Source organism: Rhinolophus ferrumequinum, chromosome 22 (genome assembly GCF_004115265.2).
Source record: "Rhinolophus ferrumequinum isolate MPI-CBG mRhiFer1 chromosome 22, mRhiFer1_v1.p, whole genome shotgun sequence".
Classification (NCBI taxonomy): domain Eukaryota; kingdom Metazoa; phylum Chordata; class Mammalia; order Chiroptera; family Rhinolophidae; genus Rhinolophus; species Rhinolophus ferrumequinum.
Genome location: NC_046305.1, coordinates 8,653,164 through 8,681,087, shown reverse-complemented (window position 1 = coordinate 8,681,087; position 27,924 = coordinate 8,653,164). Strand labels below are relative to the sequence as shown.

Here is a 27,924-nt window from a genome sequence, read left to right as displayed (position 1 = left end):
AAATTTGTTATATGTAAAATATAATTCATAATTCTAGCTAGCAATTCCTTTATTCCTTCAGGTTTTTGAAAATACTTATAATTTTACATAAAGGAAATATAAATGATATAGAAACAGAAAAATCTAAATAGCAAAGATACAAGCATTAAGAAACACTAACGAAAATTTTTTATGGTAAGTACTATCTTTATTTAAAAAAGTTATACATGCTAGAAAAAAGCATAAATGATACACGTAAACAATTGTTTACCAAATACTTATTTTTTTCCTTGTAAAGGTGCAAATGATTTTTAAATGTAAACACAAAAGTTGCCAAACATTTTTGTAGTCGTGGGGGAGGAAGAGGAAGAAGGAGAAAGTTATTCCTTTTGGTTGCGGATAAAGTCTTATTCAAAGACTTTCCTGCAAAATACATTTAAACCACTGAAATTTTTATCATTGTTTCCTTAGAACTTTTAAACTTTTCTCCAAAAAGTGCAATTTGAGAGAAGTAGGAACAGTGGCTTTATAGAATGAGGATAATGATATATAGTTGTATAAAAGAACCAAGATATTATTAATAAAATGCCTCATTCGGTTTTATACCCATTAGCATGTACTACTACATGAACTGAAGGATTCATCCCTTGGAGGCTGTGATTACAGGTAAGCCTCAGCTTCAGCAGGCCTGAGCATCAAGTGTAAATTGCATAACAGTATTCACTGCTGGGGAGAGGGCATTTCTCCCTGCTGGTCCTTAGTAGCAATAAGAAAAGAGGAAGGAAAGTTGCTTCAGTCAGTCCATATGTTTTTGAGTAAAAACTTGCAGAGTCGCACATGATTCTATTGGGGATTCTCAAGACACTATCTGAGAATTGTGTACTGTTTTTTGTAGAGGCACTGAGCAGAGCTCTAGATCCAGCAGAAACTCTTATGAAAACGTTATGAAAAAAAGACTTTACACAACAGAAAACAAGTTTGTATGGAAGAAAACGAGATGCAAACTTCCACTGATGAAAACTCCGAGTCCTGGTTTTACTGACTTAATTTTCCTTTTGAATTATACTATTTAAAATGAGATGCTTCCTTTTATTTTTTTATTTAGATTTCAAGTCATCTGGTACTTAGTGCAAGAATGACAGCTAACTTATACACTTTGCATATCTGTCTTTGTCACTGGTCCTTGTAAGTAGTGGAGTCTTGTGGATGGAACACCTAGAAATAACTAGATCACAGATAGCCTTTCTCCCCTTATTAGTATTTTCAAACTTAATATTTTAAAAATAAAGTTTTACTGCTTGGAATTTTTCTTTTTTTTGGTGGGAGGAAGGCCAAAAAAAAAAAAAAAAACCCAGAAAACCAAAAACAAACCAACAACAAAAAAAACCCATGATAAATTAAAACCGAAAATAAATATTCTGCACAGAACTGAAAATAACTGTGCAAAGATGGCATCCTGCAGGCGAAGGACTTTCATTGTATCTGTATTTCCATTACGTCGAGGCACCGGCAAAGAATAAAATTAGTTCTAGTGTTTTCTGGAGCTGTACAAAGCTCCAAAGTCAAAGCTCTCCAGAATACAGAAGAGCACATCCTCAATGGTTGTCTAGATGTTCACCAGATATGAGATTCACAATGTGTCATTTTAATAACTCCTACACCGCCCCCTAGCCGACGGTAATTCATCCCGCCATATAACCTGCAAAGAAAGGAACAAGATCAGATTTCTAACTGGAAAAAGAACTGTGTCTTCCATAACTAAGACGTTAATAAAACACATTTCTGTTTTATATCACAAGTAATATTTTTAGCTTTCATACATCTCTTCCAAAGATTAGGAGCTGGAATTGAGCGCTGACAAGTAGAATTATTTCTGACACTGAAATGCTCTCACTTATAGGAGACTTGTAAGAATAAGAGCATCATATCTACTTTTCATATCATAACTATGACTTTACATGTAGAGTGACTTCCAGCAATTATAAAGAATCATATATTCTACATTGTGTCCAATTTTGACCCTAGCTATGTTATTTTCCCTTTGTCTAAAATTCATCCATTATTTATTTTTATCCTTTTGTACTCAGAAGTCTCCTCAAACCCTTTATGGAACCAAACTGGATGTGAGTAAATAAAACCAGCACCTATTAATAGTTTGTGACGTGTGAACAAGATCAGCTTCAAAGTCAAGGATTTCCATGAAAAGAATATTAAACCTGCTAGCTGTGAGGTAAAACTGGTTTTAGTTGGGGATATGTAACTAAGAATTTATAATTCTCTCTCAACAGTTACCTCTCAATAGATGCTCCTTAAGAATTTCATGAACATTATTTGTTCACATGTTACTAATTCTGTTTAGTGAGAGTTACTGAGAAACAAGTCCTTACATGGGATCATAGTGACAACGTGGCAGAAGTAAATTTATCTCTTAAATTATGTTTACTCAAATTCCCACTAAAAATAGAAAGCTGTATATGGAAGTAAATATGCCACAAGAGGGAGGTTCCGATTCATGAAAATCTGTCATTATTTTCCCCTTACCTCTGTTAGGTTTTGCTAAAATGTTACCTTTCCAGTGAGGCCTTCCTAGACCCCCAACCCTAGCCCTGCTTTTGCTATTCCCCATAGCACTTTCAGCCCCTGGTAAGGCACTGCCTCCCTCACTATAATGTCAGCTCCAGGAGGGCAGGGAATCTTGTTTTGTTCATTTTGGTATGTCTAGAGTCTAGAACACCCAGTGAATATTTACTAATGAATAAGGTCGTGAGAATGTAATGGAGAAGCAAAAAGTGCTACAGTGTCATTAGTCTCACTTTAGAATTGTGATCACTGAACCATACAGAGCCATGAGAGACGCAGAATCCACAGAATGTCAGCTAAATATCTGTAAAAGTTGTGGCTTTCCCAGAGATGAAGACTATTAAAAGAATTCAGTTGATTATTATTTGAATCTTGATGAAAAATCTGGATGGGTGGTTAGACTCAAAATTAGAATATGTGTACTTAGAATACAACAGGAATGGACTATCAGACTGCCCCTACCCCTTTAGGAATGGTGACTATAAGACAGACCTCAGCTTATCTTTCATGGTCATGAGAAAATCTTTCAGAATGTCTGCTGCCTCAGATCTCGTGTCCAGGCTGACATCTGGGGTTGGTGTGCAACCTCAAGCACTGAGATGGTTACCCTAGATTTGTTTAGGCAAATAAGCCCAATTTATTGAGAAAGAAACCCCAAACTGCTTGGAAGGTAAAATTGTTTCCTTAGAAGACTAGTATTTAGACTTAGATACAGATATGAAGTACATCAATCTCATGGATATTTTGTATTAAGTTTGGGAATTAACTACATATTTAACATTCTAAGTTCTTAAAACGTTTAAGGGACTTTGGCATATAAAGCATCTATCAGATTAGTTTTGTGAATCACGTACAAAATATATGATTGAGTATAGATTTAGACATATGATTTTCAGTTTAAATGTTTTAAGAGAATTTTGCTAAATTTGTAAAAGTTTTTGAATATTTAAAATAACTGCAAGAGTCACCTGATTTATGTGAATTTATAAGAACTATTTAAGTACTTAGGAAGGATTTGTCAGACAATTCAAAATTTAAAAGCAAAGTAAAATTAACCCTATAAATATAGTTAAACATAATTCAACTCTTAAATAAGATGTAACCTCCTCCTTAAAGTTTTAAAATTTACTAGACTTTAAAATAGGGTAATAATATATTTAAGTAGAATTTTAAAGTGCAAGGAAAAAACAATTGGTTTTAAAATGAAATACTACTTTAAAAAAGTAACTGCAATTTGTTTTTCCTAGGCACAAAGCTGCCCACAAGAACACCAAGAAACTGTACTGACAGATGGAGAACCAGAGATCTAGGTTCTCATTCTAACTCTGTCACTAACTTGCTCAGGCAACTCATTTTATTTCTTGGTGCCTTAGTTTCCTCAGCTGCACATGACGGGTCTAGAGAAGAGAATGTTTTTCTGTTTTTGCCATTTCTAATGATAAAACTGGACAGTTACCAAAGAGAAGGATTTTGTAAGATGTAGCCACTTTAGAGCAGGTACGTCAAAACAAGCCATCAAATCTGGGTCCCTTCAGCCCTCTTCAAAGTACCGCGAGAGGTCCTTCACGGAGCTGACCATGCTGACCGTAGTGGTCAGGGGCTGTCTCCAGCCCATAATTTTCACGTCAGCAGTGAGGTGATTTGCGACATAGCTGAAAGGTTACCTCCATGTATTGGCATCAGGATCAAAAACTTCAATGGTCTTCAAGTATGTGGTGCCATCGAAGCCTCCTACAGCCATGAGCTGTCCATTCACCACTGCCAGGCCAACCTATGGGACCAAAACACAGGCTGCTGAGGAAACTGCCTTTAGAATGGTTCCTAGAGAAAGCTCCTCGTAACAGAGACTTCGGGTGGTTTGCCTCCACAGTGCACCTCCTCCCCGTCCCGATCTATTCTGTGCTGCAGGCCAGCGCTCGCCTCCCGCACAGCCCGCTCCTGTCCTGCTTGGTTCTCAGCTCGCAGTAGCTGCCACTTACTCCACTACGGCGGGACGTCATAGCCACGACCGGAGACCACTGGTTCGTTCTGGGGTTGTACCTCTCAGCACTGCTGAGCTCTGTGGTGTCGTCGCGCCCTCCGACGGCGTAGATCATGTCCTGGTACACCGCACAGCCCAGGTGTTTCCTCCGGGTCCCCATGGGAGCGATGGTGTGCCACCTGTTCTCCTGGGGATTGTAGCGCTCCACTGCAGGACAAGGAGGACCAGTGAGGACCAGTCAGCCATGCCCTCTCACCTCCACTCTTCTTCCTGGCCACTAACTTGGTGATAACGTATGTCCAGCAAGTCACCTGATCTTGGCTTCTGAGGGCGATTTGTGTACCTTTGGACAGTCCCACACTACTGTCGTCAGGGTCTGGTCTCAGGTATGGCAGGGAGGAGAGGGCGTGAGCTGCAGTCAAGGTACTCAGCTCTAGCTCTCATTACGTGCCTCGTTATCTTTCAACGAGGGGATTAGACTGTACGATCTGTAAGCACCATTGCGCACTGATAATTTACTGTCATCATCAGACAACTTCCGGACTCGTGTCCTCCCTTGCCTGTACTCCTGCTACTTTCTCAGCCAGTGAAGAGAAGACATTGGACAAGGAAGCTGATGTGAGCGCCACACTGGCAACAGCCTGAGGTAGAAACATCCATCATCTCTAATATAAATAGAGAGGGCTAACACATAAACCAGTTTTTATTTATTCCTTGATTATAATAGAGGTGGTTTTGTTGTTGCTTTTTAAAAGAGAAATGGTTGAGGGGGGAAGAGAAATAACATATTAAGAAAGTAGTTCTTTTATTCATTATAAATTCCCAGCAACTTGTGAAGTAGAGGGGTAAATAAACATTTTGGGAATATACTCGAAGCCTATGGCTGCTTAAGTAGCTGGGGAAGAGCTAAGAGTTGCACTTGTCTAGAAGGAAAGTAATTTTCCTAATAAATGGTAGGATAACCTGAACTTTTTATACGTTTTGTAGGGGGACTGTCCTAAGGAAAATGTACTGACTTTGGAAGGGACTAACCTGTGTTGAGTGGCGACGTCCCGTCCGAGCCACCAACGGCATACAGGAAGCCTCCTAACACAGCCACGGCCACGCCCAGTCTCCTGGTACTCATAGAAGCCACGCGAGTCCACTTGTTCTCCTTTGGGTCATACCTGAAGTGAGAGGAACCGAAGACTGCATGCATGTTTTTAGTAAGTAAAAAGCCTTTTTCACAAGGCGTGAAATCATGTTAAAGATGTGTTGGAGACAAAGATTTGCTATGGTCAAATGCAGTGAGAATCTCACATATGTTACTTAGTTGTTAGAAGAAACATTCGGAATCTGTGCCTGGGTCAGTTAGAAGCTATTCTGCATCCTGACTTCTGATGCTGGGGCCAGAGAAACTACATCTCCCGGCTCTCTATATTAGAATCTGTGGGGAAGGAGGACTGGACACGGGGTGTCCAGGGGAGGAAAAGGGCCGCTCCTTCTGTTCAGTGTGGACTCAGCAGGGGCCCTTCACTCTGGACCAGTTCATTTCCGCTTCTAGCGTTTTTCTGGCACTTCCTAAATCAGCCTGGTTGTGCCTCTCGGAGCTCTCGGTCACAGCTCTGTGAGGTCCTCCTCCGAGCTCCTCAGGTAGGCATACCAGGCTTCCCAGGGAAGTTCTGGCTCCAGGGTCTCACGTGGCTGCTGTGCCACTGGGCACTGCTGTGGCCGGGCACTGCAGCAGCTGGCGGCTGGCTGGGCATCTCTCCACACAGGCGAGTTTGGGCTTCCTCTCAGCATGGCAACCTCAGACAGCTCAGCGCTTCAAAGGTGAGTGCCCCAAGCGAGCCAAGTGAAAGACGTGTCACCTTTTATGGCCTCGCCTCGAGGTCACGTAGTGCTCCTTTGGCCACACTCGTAAGCCAACCCAGGTTCAAGGCGAGAAAACACAGACCACCACGTCTCAATAAGAAGTGTCAAAGTCAAACTGTATGAAGAGCATGTGAGATGGCAGGTACTGCTGTCGTAACTTTGGAAAATACAGTCTTCTAGAACCATCCAGGCAGATGTAAGTCACGGCTGCTCAGGGCCCCTCTCCTCAGGTGCTCAGGGTCCTAGCTCTATGGGATGTCTCCTCCAAGCTTCTGGGCTCTAACCTCCAATCTCCTTCCTTTGTTTACCCAGCCCTATGGTTCCTACAAGTTACTTCAATGTCCTCTGTTCATTTTTTTCAGCCCTTCAGTATCTGCTAGCCAATTTTTAAACATTAAATCCTCTCTACTAAAATAACTGATATGGTTTTTGTTCTCTTTACTGGAGCCTAATTGATAAATTACTAGCTTTAAGAAACAAATATGACAGATCATTTGGAATATGTGTTAGGCATTTTACTTTACTACATAGGTACAAAATTCCATTAGTATATTAAGTACTATATAGGAAACTATATCAATATTACAGGAAATATAAAATAAATGATACTAAAAATAGCCCTTGTTCTTCAGAAGCAAGTGAGGGAGACAGAGCACATTCTTAATCTTCTTTTTAAATCTTTATCTTTTAAAAAAAATTAGGTAAAATTGGTATGAAATTATGTAGGTTTCAAGTGTACATTATAGTTCAACATCTGTATACATTACAAAGTGATTACCACCAAAAGTCTAGCTACCATCCATCACCATACAATTGGCTCCCTTCACCCATTTTGACCACCTCCCAACCCCTCCCCCTCTGGTAACCACCAATATGTTCTCTGTATCTATGAGGTTTCTTTTGTTTTGCTTGTTCGATTTTTTAGATTCCATATATAAGTGAAATCATATGGTATTTGTCTTTCTAACTTATTTCACTTAACATAATACCGTCAAATGGCAAGATTTCCGTTTTTATGGCTGAATAATACTCTGTTGTATAAATGTACCACATCTTCTTTATCCATTTGTCTATTAATGGACACAGGTTGTTTCTATATCTTGTCTATTATAAATAATGTTGCAATGACACAGGGGTGCATATATTGTTCTGAATTTGTGTTTTTGTTTTCTTTGGATAAATACCCAGAAGAGGAATTGCTGGATCATACAGTAGTTCTATTGTTAATTTTACTGAGGACCCTCCATACTGTTTTCCATAGTGGCTGTACCAATTTACATTCCCACCAACAGTGCACAAGGGTTCCCTTTTCTCCACATTCATGCCAACTCTTTGTTGACTTACTGATGATAGATATTCTGACAGGTACCAGGTGATATCTCATTGTAGTTTTGATTTGCATTTCTCTACTAATTAGTGATGTTGAACATCTTTTCATGTACCTGTTGATTATGTGTATCTCTTCTTTGGAAAAATATCTATTCAGATCCTCTGCCCATTTTTAAATCAGGTTATTTGTTTTTTTGTTGTTGAGTTGTATGAGTTCTGAGTATGTTTTGGATATTAACACTTTGTCGAATATATGATTTGCAAATATCTCCTCCCATTCAATAAGTTGCTTTTTCATTTTGATAATGGTTTCTTTTGCTATACAAAAGCTTTTTAGTTTGATGTAGTCCCAGTTGTTTATTTTTGCTTTTGTTTCCCTTGCCTTTGGAGTCAGAGCCATAAAAATATATTTCTAATTCTGACTTATGTAGCATTTTCACACCTTGCATCATTTTCCTAGTATGTTTTAGCACATGTTGAAATAGTTGATTACAGTTCTGATCTATTAGGTCGTTGTGTCTTTCTGATGTGCTATATTGTCTATAGATGTTATTCTGCTGCTTATTCTTCTCTCTTACATTAACTTTGTATGGGATCTAAACTCAATACTTTGCTGTTGCTGATTTTTATATGAAAGAAGTTTTCCTGAATTTTTAGGAGTGGTTCGTGATAATTTTTCTACCTTCATGAAGCTCCTTGTTTTTCTCATGTAGCAATCAAAAGCACAGTGGTTGCCTCCTGAGATTTACTGGCTTTGTTCACTGCTCCTACTTTTATCTTGGCCTTCTCGTTTCAGTTTATCTGTTGTCCTTATCATGCTCAATCTTGATTCTACACCCAGAAGTGGGCTCTGTCCTTAAAGGTCATTCTGGCAGGTTCTCAACTGGGGTGATTTTGTCCCCTTTCCTCCCAACCCCGCCCCCAGGACATTTGGCAATGTATGAAGATGATTTGGTTGTCACAACCAGGCCTGTGGTATAGGCACTTACTAGGTAGAGGCCAAGTGTGCTGTTAAATATCCTACAATGCACAGGACAGCCCCCCACAACAAAGAATTCTCTGGCCCCAAATGTTAGTAGTGCTAAGGTTGCAAAACCCTCTTCTAAGTCCTCAGATCTTGTTGCAAGTCCCTGTACTTTATATGGGGAATGAGCAAAACCCTTCTTACTTGCAGCTGTTTAAATTTTCCCATTATGCTTTCTAGTAAATGTGTATTGGCTATTTCGGGAGTTTTCTGTTCTTCTATCTGTCAGACTTCCAATTGCCTGTCTCTGTTTTCTCCTGCACAGACAATGATATCCTGCAGGTCTTGTGGCTACTGGTAGTTTGTCTTTGCCCATTTGTGTTTTGGGGTTCATAGGGATACCATTTCCTCTAGTTTATTTTAAATGTTGCTCATAGAATTTTTTTATGTTGTAGTAAATATAGATAAAATTTACCATGGCAACCATTTTTAAGTGTACAGTTCAGTAGTGTTACTTTGTATGGGATCTAAACTCAATACTTTGCTGTTGCTGATTTTTATATGAAAGAAGTTTTCCTGAATTTTTAGGAGTGGTTCATGATAATTTTTCTACCTTCATGAAGCTCCCTCTTGTTTTTCAATATTGTCAGACAACCAAGCCCATAACTTGTCTACAGGTTTGTAGCTTTGCTATCTATTATTTTGTCTGTTTTTATGCGGGCATTTGGAGAGATTAAAAAACTATGCTGTTTCTACTATATATTCCCTGAATCCTCCTGCATAGAGTTTTGAAAGTGGAGAAATGAGTTTCTTGACAGACAGATAAAAGGGAATTGGTATAGATTTCAAGAGTTACCTGCAACTATCTCTATTTAAGACAGTTAAACTCTTCAACGTAAATATGGTAACCCAACTAGTAAATGCTATTTCAAAAATTCTGAAGAGTCATGAGCATTTCTTTTTAAGACGTGAGGATGAAATACGGTATGTTCTTGCCAGTAATCACAGCACGAGACTCCAAAATCTAATCTTTAGGACAGAATCACAAAAAACTGATGGGGCAAGAAATTAAGAACAGAATCCATTTCACCAAAATTAACTGATTTGTAAAAGTATAAAGTAAACCTTAGCAGCTCACCCAGATTTCCCTAAATCCACTTCAAGAATTAATGAGAAGCCACATATAAAATATGTGGGGTCTTTATAAGATGTGCTTGACAAAGAATTAGTACTTTAATCATTTTTCTGGAAGAAGTCTGCGAAAAGTCATGCATTAAGTACACTCCAAGAAGAGATTTCCGAAGTAGTATGCTTGATATAATTTAAAATATGTAATTTAAATAAAGAAGGTAATTTAAATTATGATTCCAACACTTTGATGTTAGGCTCCATCAGTGTAACACAGTTTAAAAAACTAGGTTGTATCTTTCATCTTCCTACAATTTAAGATCAACTAAAAACATTTTCCTTAAAGCCCACGGGAAATCCACTAAATCGTGGATCCCCTAGTGTCCTAAATTGTTTCTTTCAAAGAGCCCTCTATATTCTTTTAAAAAATTGAAAATGACGTGAAAAAAATCACCTCTCAACAATGTTGAGGCAAGACACACCATCCTGGCCCCCCACAGCGTAGAGGAAGCCACCAAGTACCGCCACGCCCACGCTGGTCCTGCAGGTGCTTGTAGGGGCCACATCGCTGCTCCACTGGTTTGTTTTGGGGTCATACCTGCAGAGAACATCAGAAGCAGAGTTTGTGTTACACAGAGAGAGTTGGGCTATGCTTACATATTCACTGACACATAATGTCTATGTATTCTTTCCCCTCTATATGACTAATAACTAAAGCTTATGAAAATCTAATTCATGTTTTTCTTTTTAAAATTCATCTTTACTTAAACAAGTTACATATGACTATATTTTCTTTTGAAAATGTTTTCAGAATGTTATAGATAAAGCTAATGTTCCCTTTGAGTTCCACCTCATTTCTGGTGTCTTCCCATTTTGATTTGGTGTATATCCTTCATAACTCGTCAGTAAAATACTTTTAAATAGGTATCTATCCACATATGTATTCTTTATATGCAAGCATGTTTTCTTTACGTAAATGATACCACACAGCAGACACTATTTCCCAGGGAAAGAAGAACAGAATGGAGATCTAGAGGGAAAGAGTAGCGTGCCCAAGGAACTGCAAGCATGTGGGGCCCTGTAATAGCGTATTTAGGGCCCAGGTGCACCAGGGGAGACAGACAGGAAAACGGGAGGTCAGCTCATAAAGGACCTGCATGTCCCACTAAGTGGTCCAGGCTGCCACAGATGCAATGCTAAAGCAGCAAGTCATAGCTATTTCCTAATTAACATCCCAAATGAAACTCTATGCATAGTAGAGAAAAAAACGTCACATTGACCTGCTTACCTTTCAACACTATTGAGATAAGAGGACCCATCATGGCCCCCTACTGCATATAACAGGTCGTCCAGAACACTGACGCCAACTCCACATCGCCTCTTGCTCATAGAAGCCACCATTCGCCATTCATTGGTCTGCGGGTCATATCGTTCAACACTGGAAATGGCATCTCCACTGCACCAGCCACCCACTGGGGAGTAACAGAAGTGGTCAGGAGAACACCCGTCCTAAAATACCCGGAGGTGTCTCACTCCCTGCTGACCTTTGAATTGTGACCCAATGTCTCTCGGAAGAGATCAAACATGTTGACTTTTACATATCCCACTGGGATGGCTATAATCTCTGATTTTCCAAACCAGTTAGTCTTAGGTCCGTTTTACAGAGGACAAGGATCCAATTCAGATCGAATGGTAGGTGGTGTGGTATTTAATGGATAGAACACTGAATTTGTTAGAAAACGGGCTTAACTGCTGTCTCTACTAAGCTACCTTGGTGAAATCCTGTAAACTACCTTATTTGTAAAATAAGGCATAAACATTTTAAAGTAAAATAATACATATATGAAACTGTTTCCTAAGGCATAAAACACTACATCAGTGTAATGTGTAATGAAAAGCCAAAAGAAGAACCATAACTCAAAAGCCTGTTTTTGTTGTTTGTTTTGTTTTCACTCTACTAGGGGAGAGGGATTTTGGCTCTATTCATGATCTCTTTGTACTTCCTCTTCTGACTCCAAATAATACAAAATTTCTTACGATTTATATTACAAAATATTTTGCTCCGTTTAATCTGCAGTCTGGACTGAATCTGAATTCTGTTATTACCCAGCATGACATTTAAGATCAGAAAACATTTTGAAGAAATTACGTTTTTCCTAAGTAATACTCAGAATAACAGGTTCAAACTGAGTTCCGCAAAGCTTCTGAGTTCTCCCTGAACAGAAGTGTGGTTACAGTAGACACATTTGATTTACTTTTTCAAACCGTCTCTATTTCAATCCAAAATAAAGAGCTAGATTCTAGAGTTTAAAAAGTGAAGTCTAAGGGTACTACTACGTCACCTCAAAACATCTGAAAATGAATGCTTTCTAGGGAATCTCAATAACTTCCAGAGCCAGACTAAAATAGGAATAGTTTCCAACCTTCTGGATGGATTTGAAAATTCACTTCTTTATTTCAAATCTCAATGTGCTGTATACATTTTATTTTATTATCGTTTCATTTAAATCAGGGTATTCAATTCATACTCAAGTTTTGTGTATATTAATTTGCTTAAATTTGAATTCTGTTCTAGGATATATGCCAGGAGTTTCAATATCAAAGAAAACATCTTAACTTCCAAAATAAAATTTGGCTACAAATGTGAGGGTTATGAGCATTTGAGAGAAATCAAATAGCCTAATCATTAAATCTCAGACAGAATTTTATAATAGAAGCCATTAAAACCAGCTTTTTATTGGATTACATGGTTCCAAATCAAATTAACATCACTTCATAAACTGTGTTCTTTGAAACTAAAGAAAAACACAGGCCTTTAGGAAACCAGTGTGTACCTAAAGAAAATGTTACTGAAAAGGGACACGTAGTTTTATGTGTGACATGTTGACTCTAAAAAGAATTACTTCAAAGACAGATTTGGTTAAAAACTGTTTCCTTAAAGAAGGCAGCTTTCATTGAGTATCTGGAATAAGGATTATTGAACTGTGAACACTAAACAATCCCCAACAAAATGGAAAACAAGAGGACAAACCAGAAGATACTAACAGGAGTAAAATGCTCCTGAGTACGAAACTATTGAGATTATAGATTTGATCTTAGGCTTCCAGGGTTTATATCCACAGAATGATGAAGCTGACTCAATTTTCCAAAGTTAAGAAAGAATTGGTACTTTGGCATTCCAAAGATAATGAAAACAAAATTGCAATGAAAACCAAAGCAAAGGGAAGATTAAGCTTTACGTAGAGACAGATGGGTCAAGATTTAAAATTATGTCAGTGAGGAATATTAGTCAAGAATGGAGTTCATATCTGGAGAGCATAAAGGCTGAGAAAGAGGGAGAACGAATACCAGCTGTAAAGAAAAAGACCTAATGGCTTTTCTCTACAAATTAATAGTGTAAAAAACAGTGGCGGATGATTTAACTTTTTTCGTTATATTTTTCTGTGTGAATCAAAACTTCTATACTGTATATGTATTCCCTTCTGTAATAAGAGAAACGAAAGTGCTACTTCACGTTCTTTTTCATGTACAAACGGACATTAGTAACCCATGACTGCTACTGGCATGTGCTCTGTGGTTTTCTTTTTCCATTAATCACGATGGGTGGATAAACATTTCTTACTAGACTGCCCCAGGGTCAACAGAGGTGGGGCACACAGTAGGAACAAAACGATATGGCAGGTTGTCCTGGGCTCAATCTAGCTCAGTAGAGCAAGGAAAGAGTGTAAATGTGTAATGTAAGATACTGTTTTTTGACAGTCCCATGTAATTATGGGGCAACTTACACACTGATATATAAATTAATGCATACGACTCATTTTAACAGGACACCCAATGCATGCCGTTTTTAGATTGATATAGAGCGAGAGCGTCCTTTGGGGAATACCAGTGCTGGAGCACGAGTTAAGAGTCAAGCTCCTTGAAAACTAATTATGTGTTTCTCATGACAGTGCCCATCACAGTTGTCCAAAGGGCCACCCAAATGACAGTTTCTCATATGGGCAAAAACACAGGTTAGTCCTAGCACATTGAGACGCAAACCTGCAAAGAGCACTTCCCCACATCGGATAGGTTTCCGCGGTCTCGTCCTCGGTCCTTGCATGAGCGGCCGTTCTTGAGGCAACAGGAGATAGTTTTTGGCCTCATCGACCAAGTCTCTGTGGAGGAAATTCCGCTTTTATTCGAAATGTCTGAACAACAGTGTTAGTCACACCCCAGGACGGTTTAAGAATATGTAAGTTGGCAAAGAGAAGCATAAATCAAACCCAATCATGAACGCCAACAATATTCAAAGGGTCGCACACGAGAGCAGCGATGCCAGTCACACGCGGAGTTGTGCACTGGCTGGCACGTTCATCATGACTGCATATCTCTGTGCAAGTTTAGCCTAAAATACAACATGCTGGGGGCCCGCACTAACTTAGGGGAAACTGAAAATTACAACTGAGTTACCATCTGGCAAAGTTACTGCTTTCTGATAAATTCTATTAGAGTCACATCAGCCATGGCACTAGGAGCTTGCTAGATTGATTAGGGTACTAAAACTGGGTCACCAATTGTCTCGCTAAAAGGAAACTGTGCCATCATTTAATACTGACATGCGATCCAGTACTGTCTGAATGGTTTCCTCTCCACAAGTCTACTGAGGAACAAAATGTTTTCTGTCTATTAAGGTGTTTTATGAGGAGAACCTAGTCTTTGTACCTGCTAAATACAACATCCTAATACAAACTATTTACGTTATGTCCTTATTTCACTTGAGTCCTTTGCCTGCTGCGATGCCTGATGAGTTCAGTCTGTTACTCTGTCTTCTCTCATCTAAAAGTATTTCCTAAGCTATACTATATTTTCATTTCTCTAGTTATTTTGTTACTAAGAGTAATTTATTCCTGCTGATCGGTCCCCAGGCATGACCCAATAATGCAGTTCTAATATATGGCTTTGCTAAGGCCCCTTCTGAGTTTATCTTAAAAACAAAAACAAACAAAAACCAAAAAAAGTCCCCAAGCTGATGACCAAGTTTTTTCTTTAAAACAAAGACTGATCTCCTTCCTAATAGCTGTTTTTCAATTAAGTTGTTCGAGGTTTCCTAGAAAGAGTACTATAGCGCTAATACTTAGCAAACCACCAAATTAATAGTAACAACAACACTTAGAGCTGTGCGACAGTCCCATCATAGCTCTATGCAACAGGTACTGTCATTATACTATCCCAACTTTATAGATGAAGGAACTGGCAGAAAGAGGTTAAAGTAACTTGCCTAAGGTCACACAGCTAGTAAATGTTGAGGTCAGGATATCAGGGGCCGATTTCAGGAAGGGGCTTCTTTTAAAGCTGACTCTGTAATTACATTTATTTTCGGCATCAGAATCAGTACAATCTGATTTCTGTTTTATGCGGCAGGGGTACCTTTCTATTGTTTCTTCAGATTGTTTCAGTAGCCATCATTCCTATTGTTTTCCTCATGCTATTGTAAATATTTTTGGAGGAAAACTGCCATTTGTCTGTGTTTTCAATTTAACAGGTAAACATCTACAGCCCGCTCTGACATCTGTTAACGGGACAGACTTTGGATTACAGAAGAAATGCAAAGGCACGTCCATGACCTCCCTGTGTCCTACACTTGAGAACAAGTTTCTTCCGTCGCTGAGGGAGACCCACAGGTCAGTGTAGTTTAAGGACTTCTGAGTGCTGACTTGCTCTTCCATTTGTATATATGGAACATGCTAGGAAAAATTGGTTAAAAACACCATATGCTTTCAGATTTGAAACTAAATCTTAAAATCTGTCAAACTGGGAAAAGTAATTTATTAAATTATATATGTATTACAGAGATAGCCCAATGCAGTAGGTGTTTTGTTTGTTTGCTTGCATTTAGAGTTTCCTTTCAATCAAGAAACATGAAACTGAGTTTTAGTGGGAATCTTCCCACAGCCCCGTGAGAGCGTCCATAGCCTCGGAGAGCAAGGCCGGGCCTAGTTCCTAACTGGGCATACGTCATAGAATGAAAAAATGCTCCTGACACACTTTTTAATAGTCAGTAGCATTATTTACCTCCAGAAAAAAAAAATCTATTAGCAGAGAATAGCGTCTTCAAATTCAACCTTGCATTAAAATTTTAGAAATCTACCTCTTTCTTGCCACTTCTACACAAATAAGCACCACACATAAAAAACGAATGGAATGGAATACTGGAAGTTCAGTCCTTTCTGCTTCCATTTCCTTCTCTTGACCCAGAAGAAAAACCTGTTAGGTACTGCCCTGGTTCCAGTGCTAAGAAACACCATATTTAGGAAGCAATACAAACGAGGAAATTCGGAGAAAACGGAATACTCAGTTGTTGATTTTTCCCATCCAGGGCCATTCATACCTGCATTCTTCATCGCTTTTGATGAGGGGATCAGAGCCTACGGTGCCCACCAGGAACTTGGGACTGAGCAAGGGCAGCCGGACATGCTGCAGCACCTATGAGACAATGAAGCATTAAAGGCACGAGCGCCCGTCTGCAGGTATTTCAGAGAACTCTACCCACGCCTCCGTGCTATGTTTCCGTTGTTTCGGGGATCTAACTGAATTAATTTATTAATCTAATCAATAAAAAATGAAGAGGGAGGTAAGGCATAAATAGTAAAACTAAATTAAATTTATTCTAACCACCAATTCAATAATTAGAATACTCAAATTGAAAGCACACTAATATTACTTTAGAATGCTACTTTAAGCTTTCAGCAGTATGTTGTAAGCTCTTCTATAATTAGCTTATGTAACGACTCTAATTAACAATCTAGAAGAATATCCTATTAAATTGCTGAAGACGACAGGCATAATAAAAAGACCTTTACACATTTCATTTAGTGATGACTCAGACCCCATATTATCCCTTTACTCTTCAAAATGTCATGGGATTTCCAAGCCATAGGGAAGGGAAGCATGACAGTCGCCTTCCCACTTTCTGTTGTTCATTTTGTACCATTTAGGCTCTGACTTGCGATATAGCCTGAACCCAGAGCTGATGCAAAATAAAAAAGAAGCAAAGGAGCACAAAGTTCATAATGATAAACACTTAAAATGCTTCTAAACACTATCTCCTTGATTATTTGGAAACAGATGGTTTTTCTTATCGTCTAATATAAGGAACAGTGATAACTTTCTTTTTGCAAGTCAAATACATATTATTTCATCCGGGACAAAGCAGTTACTCAGAGACACATTTCCATCCTACCTGTGGTAACTGAGGGCGTCTTTCCTGGATACTGTACTTCACCCAGGCCATCACTGCATTGAACACCTGTTCTTCACTTCGGACGTTTAGCTCATCACTAGATATTATATCAATGAGCTGATTGGCTGGAAGCAACATGAACTCTTCACTTTCCATCACCTGTTCAAGGGAGGTAAGAATAAATTAAGAAAAAAACCTTGACATCATATTTAATTTATTGTCTCAGTATTTGTCTCAAGGATTATGAAGGAAAGCTCTATTTTCCAATGGAGTTGAAATTCAGAATAGTGCCAGGGGAGATGAAAAGTTTAAAAAGAGAACAAAGATGGGCAGAGCTGTTTTGAGGACAATGAAACTATCAGGTATAATACTACAATGGTGGATACATGTCATTACACATTTGTCAAAACCCATAGACTGTACACCATACACCACCAAGAGGGAGCCCTGATGTAAAGTATGGCCTTTGGGTGATAATAACACGTCAGTGTAGGTTCATCAGTTGTAACAACGCACCCTTCTGGTGGGGATGTTGATAGTGGGGGAAGTTGTGTGTGTCTGGAGACAAGGGATACACGGGAACTCTGTACTTTCCGCTCAATTTTGCCGTGAACCTAACACTGCTCTAAAAAATAAGGGTAATTAATTTAATAAAAAAGGAAACAAAGAGAGTTCAGAGGACACAGTTAAAATTTAGGAAAAATAATAATGTGTGATTCAAGTAATTTAAGACAAATGACATATTTTTTAATAAAATGAAGTATCAAAATAAAAATTTATATTCAAAATAAACTAAACTAACTATATCAAATTATAACTCCAGATATATAAGAGGCATATAAAAAAAATCAAGAAAGCTTTCAGAGGAAGATTAGTTGCTGAAAGGGTTGTGTGTAGAAACACCAAGGGGCCAGTTTAAAAAAAAGGATTGAGTGTGTCAGCAATTTCATAGGGAAGAGTGAATTACAATGAGCCAGACCCAGGGAAACCGCTGAGGACCAACCGCTCTGATTATCTATCTATCTACTCTGTGGGAAACTATAAACACCAATAATTTATCTTTATCCAAGGCTGGGGAACTGTCAGAACGGAGACAAAATGACAAGGATATCACCTTGTTGTGCAGTCCGGCCACAATTCCCAAGGTCTTGTACCTCTTGCCATCAGTGTGTAGAGTGAAAGGGGCAGGGTGCAGTGCAGAGAAGGGAAATGGTCACTGCCACACTCCGTGTGGGAGTGATGTCCGTGAGTGGCGGAAGGCCGTGGTGAAGAGCTCAATTCCCACTGTATGACCTCTAATGCAGGTGATGTAGTCTCTTGGGACACGGTCATTTTCATGCTCATTAAAAAGTCAGACTATTTACCAGGATACGAGACAAGCCATAACAATCTGAATATTTGATTAATAATGTTTTTGCCAAGTACATTAGAAAAATATGCGAATCTCAAAACCGTGTAGGGTCATAAGGTCAGCTATATTTTCAGTAGAAAGTACTAATAAGCACTTTCATTTTTATGGCACAAGTATCAAATCATCTGAGTGAGAGACCTTCTGGGGCTCAGGAAATTAAATGGGTAATCTTTAAGTTTTAGCTGAGGTTGCTCAGCCAGGCAACTTAGCAGTAAGAATGACAGCACTGTACTACTCTTTGTGGCAGAGGTGTCAGATTTAGCAAATCAAAATACAGGACATACTTACACTAGAAAATCATTAGTGATTCATCTGAAATTTAAATTCCACTGGGTTTCTTGTATTTTATCTGGCAACCTTACATTAGGGGTTATAAAGTTCAGAGTCAAATCTGGGGCCTCGCTCCAAATTAAGGGCGTGGGCCTTCCCAGCGTGCAAAACTGTAGCCTGGGCTGCAGCCCACTTTCCTCTTATTTTCTTTTCACTCCAGTTTCTTTACTTAAATACAAGTAAGGTATCATGTAGTTGTGGAGTGCTTAACATTCTTTTTGGATCTTGTCAGAACATAAACTTTCCCCCCAACTTAGTGATTATAAACCAAATGTTACATAAGTATCAGTGGTTACCAAATTTAAAGTTTATGAATGAACCACTATGATATTAACCACGGAAATCTGTGTGAGAAAGGATTTGTTTGGCACTAAGAGCAAAGAGCAAAAATAACACTTTTAATAAAGAAAGTATGGTTAAAATGTTACTTTTCCTTTTCCACCAACAAGATATTAATGATCTACCGTTAGGGCAAATGTAGCACTGAAGTCTATCCTTCAAGCGAACAACCAGGTTAAGAAAAAAAATGCCTGAAAGTATCTGCTTTTCCAAATAAGGGTTTACAGGAGATCTCAGTTTTAAATCCCACACTATTACGGTAATTTCTTTCATAGCTTTAGGGTTATATTGGTTTTCTGTTTCTTCTTGAGTCAGTTTTTGTATATATATACAATATATAGTTCCTCCTTCTTAAAATAATCCCTTTGCATTTCATGACCCCACATTCCTAGTTTTCCGCTATTCTATTTATTCCCAGTTTCCTTTGCCAATTGCTCTTTAGCTAAGCATCTTTCAATTCTGGAAACATTTTTAGGGCTCTTTTCGTCTCTCTCCCCACTCGATGATATCATTGGCATTGATTTTTTGACCTTGTTCATGTTGCTTTTTTGTTACCAAAAAGTTTTAAATTCATATGCAATCAGATATATCAATCTTTTCTTTTATGGCTTCTGGGTTATATCCTGCCTAAAAAGGATTGGACCATAGTTTAATTACTATGACTTAATAACTATGTTGATAACTCCTAAATTTTAATCCCAGCCTAACTTCTTTTTTAAAATAGACTCATAAACATTGCGTGCTTAATATCTCTACTTGGGTATCTCATAGGTATCTCAAATTGAATATATCTAAACACAAAACCCATGATCTTCCCTCCTCAAACAGTTCCCATTTGTAGCACAAATTTCCAGAAATGGGATTGCTGAGTTGAATGTGTGCAAGAAGTGTGTGATTTTGATAGACACTGCTAAATTTCTTTTCAAAGGGGTTACATCAATTTATACTCACACTACCAATGTAGCTATTTTGTCCATGGCCTTATCAATAGGGTCTGCAATCAAACTTCTGGACATTTGTAATCTGGTAGATAAAAAATAGTACTTACGTGTAATTTTAATTCATGTTTCAGTTATTATGAACAAGCTTGAGCAGCGTTTCATACGTAGGGCAATCTGAGTGTCTTTTTAACAGCTTACTTTTCTATTAGGTCATTGGTCTAGGATATTGACCAATAGGAGCTCTTGATTTATTAAGATTACTGCCTGGGATATGAATTGCAAGTATTTTCCTCCAGTTTGTCTTTGCCTTTGTCTTGTTATTGTTGTTTTGTTTTACCATGCAGAAATTTTTTATTTTTATATAGTCAAATCTATCAATATTTTCTCCTGTGCTTTCTGGGTTAGTCAATTAGGCCATCTTCACTTCAAGATTAGGAAGGAATTGCTCCACGTCACCTAATATTTTCATGGTTTCTTTTTGTATTTTTAAGTCTTTGATCCATTGGAGGTTATACTGGTAAACTGAAGATTGATATTAAAGTGTAACATGGACTGTGTCTTTCCTTTGCTTAAAACATTTTAATGGTTTTCTATTGCTCTGATGATTAAATTTCAAATTCTTCACATGGTTTATTAACTTCAGTGTGATCTCGTTCTGTTCTTTCTGTAAAATCATTATGCGACATCCTCCCTTTTACTCTCTGGATCTCACTGGGTTTCTTTTTGTTCCTCAAACTAGTTATGCTTCTTCATGTCTCCGAATTCTGCATGAGCTGTTCTAGAACCAGAGTTAAATCTCTCCGTAATACTCTGTTAAATCATCCAGGGCTGCTTCTTTGTAGCACCTATTACTGTAATTAATTATTTGTGTAATTATGCATTCAATGGCTGTCTTCCCTGCTAGATTACAAACTCCACAAAAATGGATACTCTAGGCGTCTTGTTCACTACGGTAGCCTCTTTTCTCTAACACGGTGGCTGAAACATAGGTTTACAAATATTTATTAAATGAATGAATGAAAAATAACAGGTTTAACGAAAAATTCTTTTGATAACATTTAACTTCATTTTTTTCTGATTATTAGTTCCAATAACCTCTGACCTATAATTTATTCTGCTAAATAAGCCATATAATAGGGAAGGACATGCTTCACGTAAATGACTGATATCAGGTATCCTAGCTCCTTATGAATTAATAAACTGTATTCTGGCTTATTAAATTAGCCTTTTATGAATATTGCTAGGAACAATCAATCCCTAAACTTTCACTTTTGCTGATAAACACAGAATTGGCCTCTAAAATAAAAACCGGGTTTGGAATTTATAACAATTTAGTTCTTTGATATTATGAGTCAGAATCAACAGTAAATACCCAAGCAGCTACGTGTTAGTCAGCAGAATGCGAACCCATATGGCTCTCTTGACAAACACATATGAATACATTCAAACCACCACGTACAACTCACCTCTTGAAAGTTATGTTGAGTGAACTTGTCTGCTATTCTTAGCAACTCACGACATGAATGTGTGTCTGCAAAAGCCCGAATGCCCAGGCAGTTGGAAGGATCTAACTGTCTCTTTAAGAACTCACAGCAGGCCTCCTGTATTTCTGCCAGCTGGAGGAGGCAAGCAGCTGGCAGGAGGGTCTGAACATTGCCCTCTTCCACAGTTATCTGGGAGGTATACGCAAAGTCAATCAGCAGTTCCATAGCCCTCTCATCTATGTCTCGGATCACCACTTCTGTCTGACGGCTCTCTGCCAATTCTCCTGTAAACATAGCTCGGAAGTAGGGACTACAGGCTGACAAAATGACTCGGTGGGCATATATCTTCTTAGCGCCCACAACTAGCACCACATCGCACAGCTCACGGTGCTTTCTCAGGAGGTTAATCACTTCCAAGGTTTGTCGAGGGTGCTTGTCTGAGATGTAGGGCATGCGAGCAGGTTGGGGAACCCCTTCTGGCAGTTTGTTGGGGTCTCCAAGGGTGCAGCGGCTTGTTACATCCATTCCAGTCTCTCCTGGTCGAATGCTGGTACACCTACAGGAAGGTGGGGCGAGAGGGAAGAGAAGATGGCAATATTATTAGAAGCCATAAAGTGTTCCTAAGCGAAGAGACAGGGAAGCCTGCAGGTAATCAAAGGCGAGGACTGGGCCCCCACAGCGCTTGTTTTCTAAGAACTCGAGTCTCTTGAAGAATGAACAGTATTAATTCCAAGTCAGCACGTTCACTATGCACTCCAGTAAAGGACAATTCTTTCCTCATCTTAGAAGTAGTCAGACTAGACTGTTTGGCCGTTATCTTTTACAAATGCCTGCAATTTATGAGAAACATTTATAAATTATGATCTCTCTGCACAAAACAGACCAATGGACTTAATTCCTTAATCTGGTTTTACCAAAATCTTGATATTTGATATTTTTTAAAACACAAAATGGTGATTTCTGATTCCCTCATTAATTTTGTAAACTGCTCCTCTAAGGTTCAGGACAAAATATATAAAATATTGCTCATGTTGCATGAAAAGATCAAAAGGAAATATGCCAGGGTCCAAAAATGAACTTTATATGGAGTACTGTATTTCCTATATTCTAAGATGCATATTTTTCATAGTTTATACAGTCCATCGTAATAGTTCTACAGAAGTAAAAAACAAAACTAAGAAAAAAGGAAAAATCACATGCACAGGTGACAAAAAATAGTGTCACTGGGATGCTATGGATAATGGCTGAGGGCCAGACGTAATTCGGAGGATTCTTTTTTTAAAATTTTTATTAAATGTATTGGGGTGACAATGGTTAGTAAAATTATATAGGTGTCAAGTGTACATTTCTGTAATACATCATCTAGAGATTACATGGTGTGCTCATCACCCAGAGTCAGAGGATTCTTTAGTCGGTGAAAGAGAGAAAAGCTCAAAATACAGCTTTGTGATGTTGAAAACTGAGGTATCAATTATATGGCTAAATATGTGCTATACCGCCAGTTAGTAAAAGCTTTGCATGTCTTTAATGCAACATTCACATTTCTAAAAAGTTGTTCCTAAATCAACTGTGTGGCTTGTGAGGCAATACAGTAAATAACTATGTATTTGCATTACAAAGGCATAACTTGAAAACCAAGAACATGGTCCTTTCTTTCTCCAACAGCAAGCTGTTTTTCCAAAGTACTCATCAATGCAATCTTTCTGTGCTGGGCCTCAGCCCACAAGTGATTGTGTATTCTAGAGTACAAACTGTCCATAATTCCTGACGTGCGGCAAACAGCACTGTTTATGCTTGAGAATCGAAAGACTGAAATATAAAGCCGAGCAGTTAAAGGTGTGTTTTTTCCACCCACATTTAAGAAGGCTTTTCACAATTTAACAATTCAGAAGGCTTTTAACCACCATGCTTAATGGTGCCTTGTACGTAGTAGATGCTGAAAGAATAAAGACACGGTTCAACAGTGGTACAATCAAGCTTTAAAAAACAACAACCCACCATTAAAGATAAGACCAAATTCTTATCCTTTCTAGAAGGTCCAGCTCAAATATCACCATCTCTGTGAAGCTCTCATCTCCACAGAGAAGAGGTTCCCTCCTCTGTGTTTACAGCTCTATAAAAATCCTGTTCCTGGTGTATTATGTTGTCTGTTTACGTGTCTTTCCATCATTTCATCTGTATATAAGCAGTACATAGGCATAGAACAAGTACTATATAAATGTTTGGTGAGTGAATAAGACAATTCCTAATAAGGTTGGGCTCAGCTTTCTATTTATATATTTAAGGAAAGATGGAAGAATTACATTGCAAAATGTTTTAGTGTCTGTAAATGAAATAATTAAAAAATAATCTCTTGGGAAACAGGCACATTGTTGGTGAGACTGTAGATTGGTATTATCTCTATGGAGGGGAATTAGTCAATATCTACCAAAATTTTTACATCTAAGAATTTATTCTATACTTACACATTTGGGCAAAAACCAGTTAGAAGGATATTCGTTGCAGAACTGTTTGTAACAGCAAAACATTTGAAATAATTTGTCTCTCAAATGGAATGGTTAACTATGATACCTACAGATAAGGGAAAACTATATAAAAAGTTTTAAAGAAAACTTTTAAAAGTTTTAAAACTATTAAAATGAATAAGGTAGGTTTCTATGTATTTGTCACAAAGTACAAAATAATTTCTGAAGTGAAAAAAGGTTACAGAAGAATGTGCAATTCGTATGCTGACAGTTTTTTTTTAAAAAGAGGAGGTATTCTGTAAATGCTTGTATATGCATTACAATGTCTGTGAAAGAGTGCATAAGAAACTGTTTACAGTGGTTTTCTCTGGAGAGGAAAATTGAGAGCTGGGGTCACCATTGGGAGACTTACTTTTCATTGAATATTCTATTTTTTCCTTTTTAAATGTTGTATCATGTACCCCTCCACATAATAGCTACTTAAATGAATGCAATGAAGCTTTACTAATAAAATGCCAATCAATTTCACAAAATTTTATAATTAAGCATTAGAATCCCTTTAACAATAATTTTCTTGTTCACAGTCCCAGCTCCAGGGGAAATGTCTGCAGATAAGCATTCAGTCATTCAAACACTTATTCAGTGATCATTAGTTTCCAGGCATACAAGGATACAGAAGACATAGGAGACTCAAAGAGCTCATACTCTGGTAGGGAGAATGAATATGTATTCAAATAATTTCAATATAAAGAGTTACTTCTCATTCAAAGCTTCTCCAATAGCAGCTAAGTATAAACTCTACTTCCCAGAGACTGCCTTCTGGGTTGCAGCAAGAAAGGCAACCCAGGGCCGGCTCGGTGGCTCATGAGGTTAGAGCTCCATGCTCCTAACTCTGAAGGCTGCTGGTTCGATTCCCACATGGCCCAGTGGGCTCTCAACCACAAGGTTGCCGGTTCATCTCCTCTAGTCCCACAAGGGATGGTGGGCTCCGCCCCCTGCAACTAAGATCGAACAGGGCACCTTGAGGTGAGCTGCTGCTGAGCTGCCGCTGAGCTCCCAGATGGCTCAGTTGGTTGGAGCACGGGCTCTCAACCACAAGGTTGCCAGTTCGATTCCTTGACTCCTGCAAGGGATGGTGGGCTGTGCTCCCTGCAACTAGAAATGGCAACTAGACCTGGAGCTGAGCTGCGCCCTCCACAACTAAGACTGAAAGGACAACGACTTGACTTGGAAAAAAGGCCTGGAAGTACACACTGTTCCCCAATAAAGTCCTGTTCCCCTTCCCCAATAAAATCTTTTAAAAAAAAAAAGGCAACCCAACAAGGAAATGCCCTTTGGAAGTGTGACTATGACTTAATGTAGGCATCAGGTAAAAGTAAAACCAGACAGCAATGGGTAGGCCAGGCTTTGGCCAAATGATGGTGATGAAGAAAGAGTCGTAACTTAATTAATGGCATTAGAATTCTCCAACATGATTTTGAATAACTGGCAGTGTTATATAATAAAGCAAAAAAAAAAAGTATGAGTAATTAAGTTGAATATTTTATACAGAAATTACCGATAAAAACATCTCCATGCTGTGCCTTCCTTCTCTTTTTAAAAAATAATGAGCTCTCATTTTAGCAATTACATAAAATACAACATTTATGGCAGCTGGGGATGAGAAGCAATCAGTGGCTTCTGCAGTGATGTTAAAAGTTGAAGTGATGGAGTATTACTATATGTGTAGTTAATTTCATGTACTTTCAGTTAAACACTATTTTTCTATAGAGTAAGATATAAATAAGATAATGGCATTTGTTACATCCATAACATCTTTTCATCTGGAGATCTCAAAGCATTTGCAAGCTTTCATTAATTCCCAATATCTTGGTCAGATACAATAGAGAAAAACACTGGGTCAAAGAGAAGGTGAATAGCTCAAGATCAGTAGAAAAATCAATAACAGATTTTGAAAAAGCTATGTATTTTGGTTCTTGCTCCTGGTTCTAAGTCATATCCCCATCATGAAATATTTCTTTTCTTAAAAGGGTTTGCCACAGCTCTTTATCTTTGATGTTAAATAACAAATGATTAAATGTAGTTCAATAAATGTAAAATGATTTTAAAAAATAAGAACTAGAACTGGGCTGATTTTTGTTTCAGTAAAGATCCTATTTGTTAGAACAGATTGAGAAAATGCAAAACTAAATTCTAGGGTGGGGAGGGCCTATAATTGTCTATATTTTCCCACACTTTTCTATGGACTAAGTTGTTATGTCCAATACCTTTTTTACTCCTCAACCATCTCTACAATGCAGCTATTTTAACTAACAGAACAAATGTATTACCAAACATCAATGAAATAACCAAAACCATAATTAGACATTGAGTGCAGTGTATTATAAATAATAATTCTTATACGGCAACAGAGTCCTGTACATTCTATGGGGAACTGAAGACTATAATAAACCCATACAGTACCATAGTACACTTAACGATTATCACAAAAAATTACCACGCAGAAAGGAAAATTTAAATGTTATCTACATAAAATTCATAGTGCTCTTTAGAAATTTAAATTCTGTATTTTACTCTATTAAAAAACCAATTCCTTTTACTTTTGACTTATTTTAGAACAAGAGTCATTAGTTCCGAGTAGAAGTTTGAAAGATTTGTAAACATTTTTTTAAAAAATTCACATGTAGCCTTGAATTATCACGTGCTGAATTTCAATCCGTGAAACCGAAGGTTTTCTTGCTAAACGCCTACCTGCGCATTGGCTTTCCTTCCATGCACCATGGAAAGTACCCTTCACCACACTCTAAAGCCGAACCTAAGACAACAGAAAAGCAGTAACTTAATAAAAACGATTTCTGATCTTTCCAGTAACCATCTCTATATAATCATTTCGTTCAGTGATAAACAATTTTATATTCTATTGTATCACAGGCGTTTTGCAGACAAACAATCATAACCTTTACCTAGTACCTGTAAGAAGATAACTATCTTTACTCTGAATGCTAAGACGGTTGTAAGTGAAGGTGAGACAAAGTGCTCTTGTAATAGTCCCGATTGCTAGGTTCGTGTCATCTCTCCTCAAAAAGTGCTTGGAGACATTTAACTTCGGCCTCACCATCAAGTGTACCTACAAAGCTCTCACCAGACACCCACAGCTGTACTAACACGACAGATGGAAAAGGGAACACGCTGGTTTGACAACGCACCTGCAAGTAACTTGAGCGGGTGACAGAAGTCGGAGGGGGGCATTTGCCTTTAAAGACAAACATCTCCACTTCCCACAGCGCGGGCAGCTTGAACAATACAGAAACACTACGGTTCCACGATTTAAGATTCTCTCTACAAGCCCTTTCCTCAGTCCCCGAAACGACGTCCACCACCCACTGGGCAGCATCGCGCTAGGTCCCCAGGGTGAAATGGCACGCACAGTGCCCACTTCCTTCCCCCGAGTTCCAAGCCCTGTCTGGGGAAGCTGTCCGAGGAAGCCCAAAGCCCCCACACAGGACAGCCCTGCGCTTTTCCTGGCTCGGGGGTAGGCCTGTCAGCCAGCTCGATCGCCGTCTGCTTGGTACCCCCGAGGCCCGGCCCCAGCGCCCCAACTGCCCCTACTCGACTGACAGGCGGCGGGCGCAGCACGGCCCTCACCCCACCCCGCGGTTCAGCAATTTGGGGCTGCAGATGTGCACAGCCAGGTCGGGGCGCTGTCCAGTGTCGCTGCTCGCAGGAGGCTAACTTACCGGCTCTGGCACTTTCTTTCCCTCGGCCACAGCCTCCCCTACCTCCTCCGCCCGCCGCCCCCTCTCTGCCTCCTCCTCTGCGGCCGCAAGCGCAAGCAGGATGCAGCTCCTCGAGCTATTTCCTCCCTGTCCCTCGCCCCTGTTCAGCAGCAGGAAGTGGTTCTGATCCTAAATCGTTCT

General features: G+C 38.8%; 1 protein-coding gene across 1 annotated transcript; it reads right to left on the bottom strand.

Moving 5' to 3' along the window:
- Nucleotides 1-159: 159 nt before the first annotated feature.
- Nucleotides 160-27,871, bottom strand: KLHL20 (kelch like family member 20). The gene is made up of 12 exons (XM_033092722.1): nucleotides 27,745-27,871; nucleotides 26,759-26,822; nucleotides 21,525-22,098; nucleotides 17,038-17,196; nucleotides 16,186-16,280; nucleotides 13,857-13,972; nucleotides 11,104-11,287; nucleotides 10,270-10,413; nucleotides 5,573-5,706; nucleotides 4,539-4,747; nucleotides 4,224-4,330; nucleotides 160-1,678 (listed from the first exon to the last, which is right to left on the bottom strand). Exons 2-12 carry the CDS (start codon nucleotides 26,779-26,781, stop codon nucleotides 1,594-1,596), a joined length of 1,830 nt encoding a protein of 609 aa, XP_032948613.1. The 5' UTR covers nucleotides 26,782-26,822; nucleotides 27,745-27,871; the 3' UTR covers nucleotides 160-1,593.
- Between the last annotated feature and the right edge of the window lie 53 nt (nucleotides 27,872-27,924).

Excerpts from the sequence above, each read along its gene's own strand:
- KLHL20 (XM_033092722.1), bottom strand. The coding sequence starts at position 26,781 with ATGGAAGGAAAGCCAATGCGCAG. Across the intron at positions 17,197-21,524 it reads CTCAACATAACTTTCAAGAG|GTGATGGAAAGTGAAGAGTT; the intron begins GTGAGTTGTACG and ends TCCCTTGAACAG. Across the intron at positions 5,707-10,269 it reads TGCCTCAACATTGTTGAGAG|GTATGACCCAAAGGAGAACA; the intron begins GTGATTTTTTTC and ends CTCTCACTTCAG.